Source organism: Pezoporus wallicus, unplaced genomic scaffold (genome assembly GCF_028554395.1).
Source record: "Pezoporus wallicus isolate ANWC-B61680 ecotype Strahan unplaced genomic scaffold, APGP_CSIRO_Pwel_v1 contig_2721, whole genome shotgun sequence".
In the NCBI taxonomy this organism is placed as follows: Eukaryota; Metazoa; Chordata; class Aves; order Psittaciformes; family Psittacidae; genus Pezoporus; species Pezoporus wallicus.
In genome coordinates, this window is record NW_026642515.1 from 152,457 (window position 1) to 171,680 (window position 19,224).

Consider the following 19,224-nt stretch of genomic DNA (forward strand, 5'->3'; position numbering starts at 1 on the left):
CCACCGGAAGGCACCCTCACCCCCCTGGCCGGCAGCAGGGACGCTGTTGGCCGAACAGTCCGCCGGCTCCGCCTCTTCCCGCATCACGTGGCCCGTGCTCGGCTCCAGCAGGCTCGGCTCTGTTCTGCAGCTGGCGGCGGTGGTCAGGCGTTGGGTGGGGGTTGTGCCGCTGTTAGTGCCAGCTTCTACGCCGCTGCCGCCCCCGTGCCCCGCCTGCCCCTCGCCATGCACCCGCGGCGCCCCGAGGGCTTTGACGGCCTGGGCTACCGCGGTAGCGGCCGGGAGGAGTCGGGTCCCAGGCCTTTCGGCAGTGCCTCGGAGCTGGGCCACTGGGTGACCAGTCCGCCCGACATCCCTGGCAGCCGCAACCTGCACTGGGGCGAGAAGACGCCGCCGTACGGGGCGGGGACCCCACTGGGGGGCGCCGGCCTCAACGAGGAGCCCAACCTCGGGCCGGGCGGCCCTGGCGCCGGTAAGGGAGGGCTCGGCCTGGCCCGGCGGGGTAGCACGCCTCTCGCCGTTCCCTCGTTTCACTACGGCCCCCAGTCCCCCGTTACCGGTGACCAGCTGCGCCGGGCAAGGGCAAGCGGGCGGTGGTTGGAGACTCATCCGCGGCCGGGCTGCTTCCGGACCAGCGCCGCCCGGGTGTGTTGGCGCTGACCTCTGCCCCGCCGAGGGAAAAGTCCTTTAGAAGAAGGAGAGCCTGTTGCACTCCAGCACTCGCTTTGCGGTGCAGCAACGCGTAGTTACATGCATATGCGATTGAGAGTGCCAGAATGTGCCCTGCGGCTTCTGGTTAAGCAGCGTGTGGTCAGCTCCCTATTGCTTATGTAAACGATAAACAGCAGAAATACTCCACTTGCTGTAAGGGCAAGTACTACCACCGGGTCTGACGGTATATATTGTTACAATTTAGTCGTTGGTGTTTTAGACTTTGTGTCTTGTGGCTGTTTTATTGTGCCGTTGACAAAATGCAGGAAGTACAGCATGAGCTGCTTAAGTAAAGTCCTCCACCTGTGATAGTAAAGGAACTGTGAAACTGGTAGAATTTGAGGAAACATCTATGTTCTTTTCCAGTAATTGAGCAGAAACCATCATCATTTAATGTCTTTGTAAAATTGAGGTGAGTTAAGAGAAACTTGCTAAATCTAGGCTACAGAACATTGTCTCCTTTAATTAAAAGGATGTTCTGGAGCATTTCGAATACACTTGGGTATGAAATTTTTATGAAAGACTGAAATGGAACTGTTGCTTTATTCTTTTTTTTTTTCTTTTTTTTAGCGTGCAGTGGATTTGTTCAGGTTTTGTAATGAGTATAGCCTTAGCTAGACTAAGCATTGCTTAAAGCACCACTTAAATATTCGTAAATACTTGGACTCCACTTTTTCTTTTTTTTTTTGGTCTACCTACTCATGGAGGTTACGCTGGTTCTTGTTTATGCATTTTGGAGGACTGATAAGGAGTTGCTGTATCACTGAGTCCAGCTTCTGCAAGTGGAGAGAGTTACTCCTCTTAGAAGGACTCCCATGTCTTTGTGGAGCTCCACTGATGTTACTGGCATCAGCCATAGTCACAGGTTCTGTGCACCCTGTAGATTGTAGGACTGAGCGTTAATTTTCAGTTGCCTTTACAGTTCTGATACTCGTCTTAAAATCTTTTCTGATAATACCCAATGTGCAAATGTCTGCCTAAGAGCAGACAACAGAGAATTCAACCCATTATTCTTGTTGTGATTTTAACAGTTCCTCAGTAACTAGATTTTTGCAAAGGAGTGGAGGTAAACAGTTGACTTGAAAGTTCACATCATACTGAAGTTTGTTACATCAATGACTTTCAGTGTTAATTTTCCCAAAGTTTCTTTTTACTGTTGTGGCGTTTTTTTTTAATTAATTTCACCTCAGATATCTGAGTATATGTTTCAGAATTATGGTAAACTGTCATGCTGGCTAACTTTTTCAGTGGTTGGTTTTAGGTAGGTTTTTATATGCTAAAATTCTCTGTTTCACTGTCTACTTTCTTTTTTTTTTAAATATTTTTTATTTTTTCCTCTGTATCTGTTTTAAGACAATGATTATTTATTTATTTAATTTTAGTAAAAGCATGTCCCAACACAAATGCAGTCCAAAGTGCAAATATTCTGTGGGCAATAATTTTTTTATCCATGTGCAGAGTTGCCACAAATGTTGTGGTTTAGTGCCATAATTTTCTGAAGTAAAGCAAGTACAGTAGAAGAATACTCTTTTCAGATCATCTGCATGGCATTTTCTCCTGCTTTGTGATTATCACTGCTGTATAACCTGGTGGTCTTTTTGTTTTTTTTTTTTCAGACCAGCTGAACAGGTTTGCAGGCTTTGGTATTGGCCTGGCAAGGTAAGAGTTGTGTAACAATTTTCGATGACAGAAAATTAGTAAAGCTATACTTATCCTGTGATCCCTGTGCATACTTTTGCATTGTGTTTTTATGCCAGTAGACTCACACAGTTGCAGTGGCTTTAGAAACCTACTACCTGCAATTCATGCAGGTTTCTGTTCTCCTTAACTGAATTAACTGAATTGTTTACTTGATCAGCAATGACTATAAAGAAAGAGGATTTTGTGTGGTTGTCCTGGGTTCAGCACAGGTTATGCATACTCTGTTAGAGCGATCCGAAAATTAACACCAGAACGCTGTTTTCACATTTGCCACTTTTATTAATATTTTTAGGTAATGTGAATGTTTCCTAAGAAGATGAAAATGTCTTCAAGTATATTGCCAAAGTATTCTGGAATAGTAATCTTGATGTAGCCAAGTAGTCCAATAACCATTCTGTATTATGGTGACGCTGAAAAAGTAGTGGATTTTAGCATGCCTTTAACAACATTTTCAGAGCTTAAATTGTCAAGTGTAAGGATCATGATAAGTTTAGGAGGTTTTTGTAGCATTCCTGGTCACTCACACCTGATTGGGTTTTTCTTTGTCAGTGTACTGATGCAGCTTGTGAAGACATGGAAAGTAGGGTTTTTGTCTTAAAAAAGTTGTGACTCACAGTTGTTGACCTGAATATGAGACTTCTCATGGAAAAGTGCTTCTTTCTTCACAGTATGAGAATGCTTGTGTCACTTATCCAGTTAGAGCAACATGGAAGCTATGTCGGTTGAGGTTCTTATAGTGTATTTCTACTTGAAGAGAAGGACTTTTTACTTGACCACCAGCCTGTCCTGCTCCTTACCCCATTGTTATCACCCTCACCCAGGCATATCAGAGCCTCTTTTAACCAGTTTGACTCACTGAAACAGAAAACAAAATTGATGCAATATGTTTTGCTGTTTGATTTGGGTTGATTTACTGGTGCTGACTACCTATGAAAGCCAACAGACAGCAGCTAACTGGACCAGAGAGGCAAGGGGTAAAGAAGGAGAACTAGAAGTGAAGAAATTACCATTTTTAGCTCATAATGAGTTGCTTAAATTAAGTCATCCCACCCTATGAAATTGCTTATCCCTCTTCTCCCACTGCTTCCCTTGCCGTGGCTGGGCTTGCTTATTCAGACCCCTTGATAAGCCTGCTCAGTTTATTAAAATAGAGTTGATGGGGGCACTAGAACTAGTCCTCCCTAATATGTAAAGAGTTGTTTGACTTCTTTACAGCTTTATCAAGGTGATTGAGCTCAGGAGAGTATCAGCAAATGGGCAGAGCAATAGGGCAGGAACATGTTGATCTCCTTCAGGAACAGAGAGCTGTTAGCAGGGCTCAGTTGTCCTTTGAACTATATGCTTCGATTTAATCAAGCATGACAAAGTTTTCCACATCCTGAACACTATGGCCACTAGATATAAAATCAGTATTTGGAAAAACTCTACATTATCTAGTGAATTAATGAGGCATTTTGCATGGATACTTGGTAGCTTACCACCACGTACTCTATGTTAGAGAAAAATAACAAGCCTTTTCTGATAAATTTATGGTGGCTTCCAATGCTTTAAACACACTTTTCTTTTAAAGCTTATTTACAGAAAATGTGTTGGCACATCCTTGCATTGTTCTACGTCGCCAGTGTCAGGTATGTCCTTTATATTACCTCTTCCAGTCACAGGTCCTGCGTACCATGGTATTGCTGAGTTTTCATACTCTGTGGAGTGTAAGGAAGCCTTACAAATCTTAGGGAGATGCTGCTACATTAACATGTTTTTATTTGTAGCATACGTTTTCCATTCTGAAATTTAACTTACCCTGAACATTCTTCATACTTACTTGGGCGGTGGAAAATGTATTATAGTAAGTGTTTCAGAGTCTGCAAGAGCAACTTCTAGATCCCCGATTACAAGCAAGATGCTTTGTGTTCCAGTATTTTCTGGCTCGTGCTTGCTTTAGTGTTTACATTTTCAGCATACAAATACAAGTTCTGCCTGTTCCCCTAGTTCAGTGAGCATTTATTTATGTTTTGATCACTTTAGCTGGCCTTTACAGGGATAGAGTCCTTATTTTGGAAGTGCTTTTTCCTGTATGGTTATAACATCACCAAATGTGTTTATAACTGTCACTATTTATATTTTCAACAGGTTAATTATCATGCTCAGAATTATCATCTCACTCCATTTACTATTGTCAATATTATGTACAGCATCAATAAGACACAGGTCAGTATTTGGTGTCAGGCTCTATCTGAGCAGTGAAGGTTACTATAACATGCTTGTATATTGACATCCATAACTCTTTCTGTAACTGAGGGTGAAAAACATGGCCATTGTAAGGGTTTGTTATTTTTATGGTGGCAGAAATGTTTCAAGAAGATTGTAAAATCTTTTCTTTTATTTTTGGTAGTATAGTCCTTTGTGGGGAACATTTGCAGATGTCAGAAAATAAAAGACCCCTGAAACTTTTTTTATTAGTATTTGAAACAACAGTTAATCTTTGTGAATAAAGAAATTATCCAAATTACTATTTCCAAAGATAAGAGTGCATGAATTTCCAGTTCTGTCTGGGAATGGCAAGCCTAAAATTCAGAAGACAGCAAAAACAGACTTTCTGGGTTTTGTACAGATGTCATTTAACATTTTGTTCATAGAAAATGGTGTTAAGCTTATAGCGCAGAGTATTCACAGTGAGAGATATGCCTCCAAAATTGTTGACAACTGCTTGAAATGACTGAAAACCAAAAGTTTCTTCAGAGCTGAAAATTAGTTGTCCCCTGAATTTGGCAATAATTCATTTTAATGGTAGACTTGTAGCCCTGTGCAGTTTGAATTTACTGACATTTTATAAAAATCGGGTTAAAAGATTTTTGAGTTTTATGTTGCAAGAATCAAAATGTTGCATGTTCAAAATGCAGGGTCCAAGAGCCCTCTGGAAAGGAATGGGCAGCACTTTCATTGTTCAGGGCATAACCCTGGGAACAGAAGGCATCATCAGTGAATTTACACCTTTGCCAAGGTATTGCATGGGGTTTTTATTTACTGATTCTAACAAATTTATCATTATATCATTTGTTGATTTTTATTGAAAATGTTAGAACTTACAGGCTGTTTTGAAAAAAATTACTTCATTAGAACAGCCAGGCACTGAATAGGTGTTTTCAGCATGGTGTGGTTGCCTTGGCAACAAGCTTGTAATTAATAAATAGTGAGAGACTTCCTGTGCTTTGTATGTTTGCTTACTGGTCTGTATAGAACTAGCATAGCACATTGGTCTTCAGTGTAATTCCACCATAATTAAAGGATTCATAAGTTTCTTTTCGTATTTTGGTTTGTATTGTGTGATACGAGCAGATACCATGTCTAAAGTAAAAAGTCGTAGTTTCATTAATCTAGCTACTGTTATGATACATGTATGCATACTAATAAAAGTAAGTCTTCAGTTTCTGGCGTTTGTCAAAAGCATTATCAAGAGCATTTCATACTTAAATTGTGTGGAGTGTGTATTTAAGCTTTTTGGTCAGATGTCTCATGCATAACTGAAATTCACAGTTTTCTCAAAGTGTGACTTGTTCTTGCTTTTTAAAAACTGCTGTAGAAGACCCTTAAGTTCAAATGTGATACAGTGTTTATATTTTCATAGTTCTGATTTCTGTTAAATGTAAGGAAGTATTTTTCTCTTGTGGGCCACTTGTTCAGTAGCTTGAAAAGTGAGCTGGCACTGCTGCGAAAAGAAGCAGTCCTTTCTGCTAGTAGTTACTTATTCCTTCCTCTGTCCTACCCCCATTGTTGTGCCAACATGGTATGTGAACAGCCACAGAATGAGCTGGACTGGGGAAGTGATCTGGCTAAAGCATTTGTCTTGAATGTGCACCACCTCATGCAGTTTTCTACAGGATGCTCTCCCTTTTTAATCATAGTGTGTATGTATGGGCTGTCACAGGGAGATACTGCTTACTGCAGCAGTGTCACCAAATCTGGTTTAGCAGGTTATTTAACTACATTATCAAACTCCAAAGAACAACGAAGTGAGATGTCAGTTCTACTTCTATATCATAATATTATGAAAGATTCCCTCTGGCTTAGGAGAGGGCACAGAAATGGGTGTTAACACTTTCAAGTTGCATTTGGTTCTGTACTAGACAAACTCATTCTGTAATCGTTCTCCCATTGCAGGAGTAGTTACATGTAGTGGATTGGCAGGTTAGTCTTTCACACATTAGTTTGGCTGGTTTCATTTTCCACATCTTTGAGTAATATGGTTCAATGGATGTAATCCAAGTGTCCAAAATGCATAATAGTAAGTGCTTTTCCCTTCCTCTTTAGTAATTGACCTACATATTTGGGAAAGTGATAGCTACCAGTAACATACAATTTTAGGGAAAGAGTAGAGTTTTTTTCTTTGAAGTTGTAACTAAAGGCAGTGGGTGAGTGTGATTCCTGGACAGTAATTGAAGCTGAACACCTTATAGCTTATTATTAAAAATATACAGTTTAGTGTGTCCAGAATTTCAGACAAATATCTTTTTACCTCATAAATGGAGTATTTACCAAATATATGGTAAATACATTGGTATTTGAGTGGTATCTTGAGCCGGGTGGGATTACACTTTCTGTCAAGTGGAATGTAGTTATGTTTGCTAATGTTCCTAATTTGAAGTGCATAATTAGAAATACTACTTTAATGGGACTTATTTTAAAGTCACCTTTGTGTTAAACAGGTAGGTTTTCTTCTGTTTTACCAGGTTGTGCTAAAGCCAAAAGTCTTAGGTTTGTACAGGATTAATATTCAGCTTCTAGTCTGACCTGTTCTATTTGGTTTGGTCTTGTCTGCATCAGAATGTGACTTAGGTTTTCAGAAAAGAAACAACAACTGGGTAAACATAACCTCAAACAAAAGGAGCAGCATAACCAAACCAAAACATAAAAACAAGTGTGTTGACAAAGGAACCCTAGTGAGATTTTAAAATAATTCAGTATTCCCTGAGAATGGCTTGAAGAATTAGTACATAAGGATGTGAAATAATTGCAACACTTCAAAGGCAGTAGCTGTGAGAGCTGTATACATTTTAATCATTAAAGGCTTTTTTTTTTATAGCATAATAGGCCCAAATAACTTCTAACATTTAAGCATGATTTATTAAGTGTGTTGCTCAGTATCTTTCCACTATGGGAAATCTTGCAACATAAGCTGATAGTAGAACAGCAGTATGAAAACTGGGTGTTGATACCTGTGGAAGAAATGCTTGAGAATAATGTGTTCTTACCCATGTTAAGGCAAATACTTTTCTTTTTAGGGAGCTTTCACATAAATGGAACCTCAAGCAGATAGGTGGACACCTTCTACTCAAAGGGTAAGTATAGCATGTGTTACTACCTTATGTAATTTTCTAAACATTAATGAAGCTGCTAAATGTATATTAATTTTATCTGCAGCTATGGTTACTTGGTGCTGATAACAATTTTCTGATTATGAGGTTTGTGTTGTTGGGGTTTTTTTGAACGATTTTGATTGCATACACCACTTTCACAAAATATTCTCTCATACTAGATCCCTGTGCCTGTATAGAATCTGACTAAAATATTAGATTCTTTTAGTAAATTAGATTCTTTTAGTGAATCAGCCTAGTCACATGGAAATAGGATTTAACACAATTTCAGACTGAAGTGTGTCTCAGCTTGTTGATGTGCATTTTAATAATTTAGTTAATTTTCTCTTGGGCATGAGTTGGTAGATAACTGTCAACTTTCAGGTGCATAGTTTGCTAGATCTGTAGTAGTGTAATGAGCATAATTCTCGTCTTCTTCATTTCTACAGTTTAACACATGTGGTAGCAATGCCTTTTTATTCTGCAAGCCTGATTGAAACTGTACAGGTAACTTAACATATATTTACAACATTAAAAAAGACGCTGTTATTCTTTAGGTTTGGATTCAGGTTTATTTTGCAGTTGTTGCATTTGTTTTGCTTGACAGTGTATGACTAAATTTTAATTGAGATTAAAATATTTACTATAATAGGTATATTAGTCATACTGTCTTAAGTCTAAATCTGGCATTAGAAAGGACATTTAATATAGACAGTTGGAATATGCTGTACTAATCAGTCCAGGGAGGCAACTTGGCTCATCAGATTTACATTATATTCCTGTGCTGCAAGAGGACAATGACCAATAACAAACTATGAAAGTTAAAGATTCTGGGATTTTTAAGTAACAGTTTTGTACTAATTTTGGTTACCTTAATTCTGGTGAACCATGCTGTTCAACAGTACTCCTTTGATGCACTTCCTCAAGTAAATATATTTCGTCAAAATAACTGTAAATGGTAGAAATTTGTAGCTGTCACATTACTGTTTTTGTCTTCAGGTTCTCAAACCACATGGTGTCATGCTTGACAAAAGCAAGCACAGATTTGGAAGCGCAGTGACTATAATGATATGGGGGAGAAGAGGATTCATTAGGGGTTATGATGCTTAACTTGTTCTTAAAGTGTGGAACAACACAACTTAGGTATTTGAATGAGTTTCTCTTCTGTGCAGACTGATCATGAAGGCTTTGCAGGCTGTTAGTACTTTCCCAGAGTACTGAGGAATGTTCTGGTGGTTTATCCAGGCATCAGGTCAGGACACATTCAGCAAGGATTCAGAGTTGGGCATTGAGGAGAACTCCCAAATCCTGAATTTTGGATGTACCAGAGATGATAAAACACAGAGTTTGTAAAAACATTAGAAGGGGAAACAAGGTCTTTAGCTTAGTCATACAGTCATAGGTGGAGTATAATGGAGTAAGTAATTGCTAAGTGAATTGTTTATTTTCACTACGTGAACAAAATAATTATCTTCTAAGAAGCAGCATGGTAAAGAGTGCTATTTTAGATGCAAATAATGGTACAGAAACATGAGCTGAACCTATTAAATTCATACTAAAAATTATCTGTCAGCTCAACTTTAGCTATGGAAGTCTTTATTATGCACATTCAAGTTCAAAAACTAGAGTTGTAGTCCTTAAATAAAAGGACTTTTGATTTAGATATACTTCCCTGTCATTTTGTCTGGAAGAAGGTGTTTTCAATACATGACTGTTTTGTAGACTGATACTTTCAGCAGTAGCCCAGAAGTTGAATTTCTTTGGTAGCACCACAAATAAATGAAATGTACATTAAATAAAGACTTTAGGATGGGTTCATGTTTTAAAAGACTGCTTACTTGAGTGTGATCCAGAGTGTTAGAGCAAAGAATTTGCAGCAGTATAGCTTTGTAGATAACAATAGCGTGCAGATGTCTATAAAGGAATTCTCTGTTCAGCAGTGACAAAGTGTCGAGGTGGATGTCAATATGGTTTTGAAATGGTTACAGGTTGTAACTATTCTTTGCGCTTGTAGAGCGAAATAATTCGAGATAATCCGGGCATCCTGGACTGCGTGAAAGAAGGAATTGGCAGAGTTGTAGGCATGGGAGTACCCCATAGCAAGCGTCTGCTTCCTCTGATGGTCTTGGCTTTTCCAACTGTTCTACATGGGGTTCTTCACTACGTCATCAGTTCCATCATCCAGAAGCTTGTTTTGTTTGTTCTGAAAAGGGGTAATTCCCACAACCTTCCACCTGAGGGCTCTACTTCCATTCAGAGCATGCTGGATGCTTATTTTCCAGAACTTATTGCTAGCTTTGCAGCTAGCCTTTGTGCTGATGTCATGCTTTACCCACTGGAGACAGTTTTACACCGCCTTCATATTCAAGGGACACGCACAATAATTGACAATACGGACCTTGGCTATGAAGTGCTTCCCATCAATACGCAGTATGAGGGAATGAGAGACTGCATAAATACTATAAAACGGGAAGAAGGAATGCTAGGTTTTTATAAAGGATTTGGAGCTGTTGTAGTACAGTATACGTTGCATGTGGCAGTTTTACAGCTTACCAAAATAATTTACTCAACACTGCTTCAAAATGTTTCTTAATCTGTTCAGGTGTGGATTTAGCGCAGTGGGCTTAGGTTAGAGACTTACTAACCTAACTGTTGTTTAAAATGGCTTAGAAAATTAAGTTTGGAGAATCCATTCTGTGGGTGCTCCTTGCACTGTAAAGGAACTTGTTTTAAAAATGGGGATATGGATTCCTAAGTGTAATTAAAAAAGTACTGTTTAAATTCCACATTATAGACACAAATTGTATATATAATATGCAGACATACAGAAGGGGATAGATTTTAGATATGGCTGGAGTGAGGATTTACCTTTCCTCTTACTAGTTAACTGAATTAAGGAATGGATGAATTCTTAGTATATACTTTATAAACATCACAACTGATACTTAATTTGAACTGCTAGCCGGTTCAAATGGTCTTGTTCTCATAAGTTATAAGAACTTGCAAGTGAGAGACTGGTGGGTTTACTGGTCTTTTAAATATGTTTTCAACTTCACTGTTAATGGCGCTGTAAGCAAAATAGAAACTGTAAAAGTAACTTACACATAAATGTCTCCTACACACCTGTGAATTATTACACGTTACTTTGCTGCAGTGTGGCAGAAGATGACGAAGAGGAATCTTTTGCTTTGTACAAAATAACAAAAACTTGGGTTTGGGCAAAGTTGCAGAGAATGCAAATTTGATGTCCTGCAGTTTGTTTGTAAGACTTGCAGTAACTAAAGTGTGTGAATAAAGCAAATTAGAAGCTGATGTGTGCATGTGTAAGTGCCGTTTTTATTCAACTTTACACTTATAACTTCAGGGTTTAGTTTTACTCTGCTACTTTGTATAAAAATAGAATATTCATACAAATGGATGTACTGTCAGTGTTCAAAGTGTATAGAAAGTGTAAAAAAATAATGGGCTATTTGTTGAGTTTCTCTTTTGTTAGGTCACAAGTATGTGCACCATTACCTGTTTGCTATTTGGCACTGATGTCCTTCATTTTAAAGTCTCTGCTGAATTGTTATTTGTGGAGCAGAAATAAGTCTCTTTATGTACAAGTGACCAACTGAAATGTACAATTTTTGCTCTCTTCCCCTAGCACATCAAGACTTCCAGTCTGAAAATTACTTCTTATTTTTCAGAATAATTTAGTCCTTGTTTTCATGAGTAAATAATCTTGAAAGTTGGGGGGGAAGATGTTTTTTAGCAAATAAAAGCAGGTGGAGAGTCACTTTTAAATTGTATGAGAGGCTGCTGCCTTTTTCACACTTTCATGTTATAAGCCTGTTGTGAATACTGTAAATTGATGTGCATTATAATCATTAATCATTGTATAGTAGTTGTCACTTATGGAAAATAGTCATGGCAAACATAAAGGGTGTTGCTGTTTGTAGGTTCTGACTATATCACGTTCAGGTCTACATTATTATTTTAACTCTTGTATTTTAAATGCATAAGTGTTGGAAATTATAGTGGAAGTATAATTGGGAACTGGTTTCATTTTGAAAAATTGTTAATTGCAAATTTAGTGTATAGAATGGAAGCAATGAAATAAAATGAAAATTCACTGTAAATATTTTTAAGTAATTCACTGAAGAGGCATGTCAAGAAACCCCAATTTATGTGTATTTTATTGTATAGAATTCCAAGTGACTTTTTGAAGATCCTTAACTTTCGTAAGTGCCAGAACATTTTGAATTAAACTACGTGCAAGAACTTGGGTTTTTAAAGTTTCCATGAGTATGAAGACAGCCATATCAGAGAATCATCCAGATTAGAAATTATCTTGGCAGGTTATCTAGTCCAAATTCCTGCTTTACTCAAGGACAACATTGACCTCAGACCAGATTGTACAGGTCGTTATACAGTCAAGTTTTTAATTCCAACTTTCAGTACATAAAACCCATCCTTTTCCAAGATGTTAGATTCACTATTCCATCACAGTTGCCTTGAAGCAGTAACTAAGTGTGTGTTGGAGACTATTTGGCAAGATGTATCAGTGAAACTGGGCAATAATGTTCTAGGAATAAAATTTTAGGGAAGGCATTTTGCCATAGGAGAAGGAGGACATACACTTGCATATTCTGCAAGAAGGAAGAGAGTACTCAGGACAGCAGTAGATACTGTGCTAGAACATTAACTTGTGTCAAACACTCTTGCTTTCATTGATGAAAGTTTTACAGTTTTAGTCTACACCAGAGTCTCAGATCTGTAACTTTAAGCAGAGTGACAAAGCATGCTGCCAGCTTACAGCAACTGTTCTGTGGTGCAAAAGCCATTTGCTTCAGGCTGTTATTTTCTTGGTCCTCTTCCCATCAGTTAGAGTGAACATATTTGGATTCTTCATGCGTACTTGCTTTATCTTCCCAAAAGAAGTAATAGACTGCTTTGTCCAGAGTTGTTGGTTTTGCCCATGCAAAAATGTGAATAAATGTGGCATGAAAAAAAAAAAAAATTAACCTTTTTAAGTGCGCTGCTAAAAGTATTTCTGTTCATTTGGCTCGTACATATGCGTACTCAAATTTTAGCTTAAATGAGTGATCAATAGGTGGCTTTAGCAGGATGCACCACTAAAAACTACAAAATACTGACTTGCTGTAGAAAGTAAGTTTTTAATATTCTGAAATATGAAAACTTACTCTTCCTGGTACAGATTTAATTACTTTTTTTGTACATTGTTTTTCATTCATTTTTTAAAGAACAGAGCTGACTGGCCAACAGACCAGGCTTGACTTCTGGCTGAGTTAGATCAGAGCTTAGATCTAGTGGTGGTACAAGTACTACGTTCTTTCAAGGTACCAGCTGCATTCATTTCTTTTAGCAGATCTAGTCTGGGTCCTGTCAGTAGTACTTGAGATCTACAGTGTGCTTTACTGATTTATGCAGAATTCTCAAGACTGTACCAAAACACATGCTTTTCTTTTGTATTTTGAATTTAGCAGTAAGTACAAAGTATGTAAGCTAATGTCCTTCATGGTCTGTTCCATTTGAGGTGGTCATTCAGCTAAATACATGCCTTCAGCTACAAGCATACCCAATGCACATGATGTAAATGAGGCCTGTCTCTGCATTAAGATAGAAATCTCTTGCTATGTTCTGAAGATTTTTGTTAGTGTAATTCAGGGCTAACAGATGTCACTGTCAAACTATCTACCCTTTCAACAGTACCTGAGCAGAAAAAGCGTCCTGGGTCAGATCCCCACAGATGTGATCAGCAAGATAACAGCTATGTCTCTACCAACCAAGAAGAATGAAACACAAGCTTTCTTGGGTGCTGTGGGGTTCTGGAGAATGCACATCCCAAATTACAGTTCGATTGTAAGCCCTTTCTATCACGTGACCCAGAAGAATTATTTCAAATGGGGCCCTGAGCAACAACAAGCCTTTGAGCAAATTAAGCATGAGATAGTTCATGCAGTAGCCCCTGGACCAGTTCAGACCGGGCCAGATGTAAAAAATGTACTGTACACTGCAGCCAGGGAGAATGGTCCTACCTGGAGCCTCTGGGGAGACTCGAGGTCGACCCCTTGGCTTTTGGAGCCAGGGATACAGAGGATCTGAGGCCAGCTATACCCCAACTGAGAAAGAGATACTGGGTTCAAGCTGCTTCAGAAGTGATTGGCACTGAAGCACAGCTCCTCCTGGCACCCCAGCTGCCTGTGCTGGGCTGGATGTTCAAAGGCAGGGGCTCTTCTACACATCATGCAACCAATGCTACATGGAGTAAGTAGGCTGCACTAATTACACAACGAACTCAATAGGAAATCTCAGTCATCCAGGCATTCTAGCAGTCATCATGGGCTGGCCGGAGGGCAAAGATTTCGGAATGTCACCAGAGGAGGAGGCGGTGCGTGCTGAAGAGGCCCCACCATATAATAAACTGTCAGAAAGTGAAAAGCAGTATGCCTTGTTTACTGATGGGTCTTGCCGTATTGTGGGAAAGCATCAGAGATGGGAGGCAGCTGAATGGAGTCCTGGACGACAAGTTGCAGAAACTGCTGACGGAGAGGGTGAATCGAGTCAGTTTGCCAAGGTGAAAGCCATCCAGCTGGCCCTGGACATTGCTGAACGAGAAAAGTGGCCTGTACTCTACCTCTATACTGACTCCTGGATGGTGGCAAATGCCCTGTGGGGGTGGTTGCAGCAATGGAAGCAGAGCAACTGGCAATGCAGAGGTAAACCCATCTGGGCTGCTGCACTGTGGAAAGATATTGCTGCTCGGGTGCAGAACCTGGTGGTGAAGGTGTACACCACGTAGATGCCCATGTACCCCAGAGTCGGGCCACTGAGGAACACCAGAACGACCAATAAGTGGATAAAGCTGCTAAGATTGAAGTGGCTCAGATGGACTTAGATTGGCAACATAAGGGTGAATTATTTTTGGCCCAGTGGGCCCATAACACTTCAGGCCATCAAGGCAGAGATGCAACATATAGATGGGCCCTTATCACTATTATTATTGGTGGTAACAGTAGTAGTTTTGTATTATACCTTAGTTACTGGACTGTTTTTATCTCAGCCCATGGGAGTTACATTCTTTCTCTTCTCCTCCCCGTCGCTCTGGGAGCTGAGGAGGAAGAAGTGGGAGAGAGAGCAAGTAGCTGCATGGTTCTGAGTTACCGGCTGGGCTTAAATCACAACAAGAGGTCACACACGATTTTTTTTTTACTAAATGGCTGTTTCTAAGAGATCTGAGATCAGCACACAACAGCAGCATTCCCTCACCTGTACGGGAAGATGGGTGGTAGCAAAATATGAATAAACCATTTGTCTAGTTTTGGTTCTCTCAAGCAGAGATAGAAGAAGGTAAGATCTTTATTTAATGAAAAACTGGAGGAATCTGGTTTTAAGGAGTTGGATGAAACTGTATCTTCAGGTTTGATTTGGTTTGGGTTGTTTTTTTTTTTTATGGAATAAAGATAATTGGGTCTTTACCTTAAGTGCTCCATCCTCTCTAAAGATAGTCTGGCAAACTATGAACAAAATCTGGGGGTGGGAAAGAAAGAATTGAAAATGGAATGTGGAATCATAGAATAGTTAGGGTTGGAAAGAACCTTAAGGTCATAATGCAGATAAACAGAAGTCGAAGATTACTGTTCTCAATTGCAACAAATTAATAAAATAAAGTAGAAATGTCTGAATGTTAGTATTTAGGGAGGGTTTCATTTGGAAGTCTGTTTCTGTCTTTATCTTTCAAAGGGTATTTTTAGAGATAAGTTAAAATCACAGGACAGTTTTAAGCACAGCATTCTTTCCCCTGATGGAAACTAACTCAACTAAAAAGCCAGTTATTCTTTCAGCTTTTGTAATCGGGTAAAAAAAAAAAAAAAAAAAAAGGAAAAAGAGTTGACATCTTCCCTTCAAATCAAGGCACCCTTTCAGTGGATGCAAATTCCATCATACACCAGCCGAATGCTGCAGTTACAGATCTTTTCATTATTATAGTTCAAAGTGCTAATGAGTTGGCTGCAGTACCTGTTACCTGTGGCAGCTTGATCTGGATGAGATACTGTATCACTCTTCTTTTGTTCCCAAAGTGTAGGGCTGAATGTGACTTGTGCCCACAGTAATACAATCAGAAGGTATGGTTTAGCTGTTAGCTGAAATTCTGAGTCTTGCTCTTATTTCACAGCCTTAAGCTTGGCACTAAGGCAAGTCTGGAACAAAAGGACTTGTTGGACAGGACCCAACTCCATTCTGTATAGACAATTCATGTCTGCCAAAACTGAATTTTTAGAGGCAACAGACAAGTTGGAGTTCCCTATTCTTGGGTTTAGGGTACCTTCAGAAATAAAAACAGTAGATTTACTTCTCCTGCAAAGTGAGTATTTGATTCCTGAAATGGAACACTGAATTTGTGTGCACAGTATTTGAGCCTTCAAGCACATTGTGTAGAAAGAAACACTAATATGCACATCTGCCTTGATTCCCATGTCTTACTCTATTCAGTTCCATTCAAAATGGCTGTGACATCTTTGATGTCCATACAGACCACTGACGTGTTTTACGGTCTCGACAGATACAGGTATCAGTGGACTCACGCATGGCCTAACTTTATGTATGCAAACTGAGGCAGAAATAAAAAAAATACAAGATAGTGGGAAAGATGATTCTTGAAACCAAGTGTGTGCTTGCCAGTGTTGATGGGGTGCATGTCACTTTAACAGTTGTTCAAGCACAGTGGAGGAAAGGAGATGACTTCTCATGTGGCAACGTGTTTCAGCAGCTTAAAAATGCCTACAGTGTTTTCTTTCAAGGGTAGAATTGTTTTTATTTTCTCTTTCCATTACAAGCAAAAAAAAAAAAAAAGGAAAGAAAGGGTGGCAAAGTACCTACTGATGCTGGTAACTGTTGCTTAACCATTCTGACATGCTTTGAGATGTGCTAAATTACACTTGCTTTGGCTAATATTTTTTTTTTTTTCTTCCTAAAGAACAGCTACTCATTACATTTATAAAGCTAGCTTTTATCAAGAAAATGAATGAGTCATGTCCTCTCTGGCTGTTTAATTTCATTGATTTGCCAACATAGTGTATCCTGTAGAAACTCCCTCATGTTTTCCCTCTGATACTTTTGTGTATGGTAAGTGCTGTCTAATAATGAGGTTTCCTCAATGTGACACCCTTCAAATAAATATACTGCTGTTGAAAAATGGTTCAAATTACTCCATAAAAGGGAAAACAATTGTGCATTTAAATATTGTTTCAACATTTTTCTCAATGGAAATGTTAAACAGACATTTTAGGTCACAAAGGAAACATACCACTGGCATGTAACAAGTTAAAAATTTTTGAACCTCCTAAAACAATTCATGTGAGCTTGCTCAATTAATAACTGCAGTATTAGGAAAACCTTTCAGAGTACAACATAAAAAGTTGTAATCTTATTTAAGGGTAACTGAGGATCTCTGTAACTGATACTTACTGGGAAACTAATGCTCTGCTTCCATAGTAGGACAGCCCCTCATAGCTGGAGACAAAAGGGAATGCAAAGCGTGATAGTTCTACTCTGACACATGCCTTCCCCTGTCTTGCCTGTAGCTTCAAATTCTTAGTCATCTATCAGACTCCGCCTCTTCCCCATCAAATCAAGTGTCAATAGCTATTTCTCAAATCTTCAAACTCTGTGCAGATTGTGCAGACAGTTATCTGGTCAGGATTATTCCAGGCTTAATAATCATCAGGAAAATGACATTGGGGGTGTGAAGGGGATTTCCTGATCACGTTGCAGAGCTGTGTGATGTGGAGGTTGAGGTGTGGTGTGTTAACTCTTCCAGTGAGGCAGAACTGCCCAGAGAATGAGGACATACCTTTTCTAGATGTTGTAGGAACACTGTATTTTCTTCCTTGTCCCTCCCACACATTCTCCATGGCCAGGTATTTTGGGCCTGTGTTCTTGTACGGCATAAATACAGCCATTTGTCACTGATGATATGATACCTGTTCTTTTCCATAGGAGTCAACTTTGTTTCCTCTCTCCATGCAAGTGCACAGAACAGCTTGGTATGGGGCTTGTGCAGACCATGGTTAGGTATAGTATTTTGTCAACAGCTGCAATTTTTAGGGAAAAAAATTAAGCTGAAATTTTGGTTCTTCTAATTAAGATTCCTAGAAAATGTCTATATAGAAAGCCTCAGATTTATTGAACTATTCCTAACTTCAAGTCTTTCTTCTTTTAGAATTATTTTCTGTTTGACAGGAGGCACTTTCTACAGTTTCTCTAGGTTTCCTTTTATATGTTCTGCCTGACTTTATGCACCATTTCTGTGCTTTTTACATAATAATTTGTCTACCCTCTCTTTAGTTTTTCCACCTTCTTCTCATCTTTTATTTCTTCTTGGGTTTTATATCTGCCTTTTCTCTTTGTCCTTTATATCTCTCCAGTGAAATCCCAAGCCCCAGTTCTCTTCTGTTTTTCCTTAGCTGAAGGCTACTCTGGGAACTCAGCACTGTGCATAACACTGCCCATTGCACGCTGTAGAGTATTTGCCAAAATTGATCACCAAAAGATACAGATTGAACTTTTCATTGAGACTGCAATTTGTATTCTGCATTGGTGAATCTTCCCTTAACACTTCAGATGGATGAGATTGAAAGTCACACAGCTCAGTCAGTACGAAATGTTGTTCTGTTGGTAGAAGAAATATATTAACTCTGTAGCAATAGGCAGGCGGATATGGAAGTGTAGAAAGTTTGTTTCTCATTCTTTGTAATTCTTAAGACAATTTTCTAGAAGGTGCCTAACTTTCTGTATTTACGGCGTTTGTTTGCAAGGTTTTTTTTATTTTAATAACAGAAGCAAAAGAACTACTTATTAGGAAGTGAATTAGCATTCCAAGAACTGGCATATAGCCATCACAGGAACAGATTCATGCCTGGGGTTATAAAAATCTGGTTGTGCTGTAGAAATATTTGCTGTGCCCTCAGTGATGAAGATAGAAATTCTTGTTTGCCAGAAGTTTTTGCATTTAGATTTTACTCCCAAGATCAACAGAAGAAAAGGCTGGTAGTAATTAGACTTAAAATTAATATAGTTGTAGTAATAGATGATTTAACAAATTATCAATGCTGAAAATAAGTAATACAGAATACATTTAAAGGAAAAAAAAAGTGGTATTTTCGCAACAACAATACGATGATTTTGCATTGTGGGAAAAAAAATGTTGTAGTGTTCAGGTACCTCTTACTCTGCCTTGTGACAATGATGTGAGGTTGTTTTCTTTGTATGGAGTACTTGCATGGTAATGCTTCCTCACTTCTCCAGATATGTGTATGTCTTCCTAAGTCCTCTTCTTTTCCATTCTTCCAATTATTCTGTTCCTGTGGGTTATATGGAGCTTTGAAACATGTAAAACAGTAGTCTGAAAACAGCACACATATAATTTCTTTGACAAGCATGCTGAGATGGTTCAAAACAT

The 19,224-nt window shown here is 38.9% G+C and overlaps 1 protein-coding gene across 2 annotated transcripts; it reads left to right on the forward strand.

Annotated features, from left to right (window-relative positions):
* The first annotated feature begins 205 nt into the window (after nucleotides 1-205).
* On the forward strand, nucleotides 206-11,072 carry SLC25A46 (solute carrier family 25 member 46). 2 transcript variants are annotated; one of them, XM_057430863.1, is made up of 8 exons: nucleotides 206-472; nucleotides 2,328-2,370; nucleotides 3,983-4,040; nucleotides 4,540-4,617; nucleotides 5,310-5,410; nucleotides 7,689-7,745; nucleotides 8,210-8,267; nucleotides 9,775-11,072. In XM_057430863.1, the coding sequence occupies exons 1-8, from the start codon at nucleotides 226-228 to the stop codon at nucleotides 10,351-10,353; spliced, it is 1,221 nt and encodes a 406-aa protein (XP_057286846.1). In that variant the 5' UTR covers nucleotides 206-225; the 3' UTR covers nucleotides 10,354-11,072. The 2 variants fall into 2 exon arrangements, with proteins under 2 accessions (XP_057286846.1, XP_057286847.1); XM_057430864.1 differs by lacking the exon at nucleotides 206-472 and adding an exon at nucleotides 1,534-1,576.
* The last annotated feature ends 8,152 nt before the right edge of the window (nucleotides 11,073-19,224 follow it).

Bases quoted from the DNA above. Each gene is read 5' to 3' on its own strand.
- SLC25A46 (XM_057430863.1), top strand. From the start codon at position 226: ATGCACCCGCGGCGCCCCGAGGGCTTTGACGGCCTGGGCTACCGCGGT. The intron at 5,411-7,688 runs GTATTGCATGGG...TTTTCTTTTTAG, and splicing joins GAATTTACACCTTTGCCAAG to GGAGCTTTCACATAAATGGA. The intron at 8,268-9,774 runs GTAACTTAACAT...TTGCGCTTGTAG, and splicing joins GCCTGATTGAAACTGTACAG to AGCGAAATAATTCGAGATAA.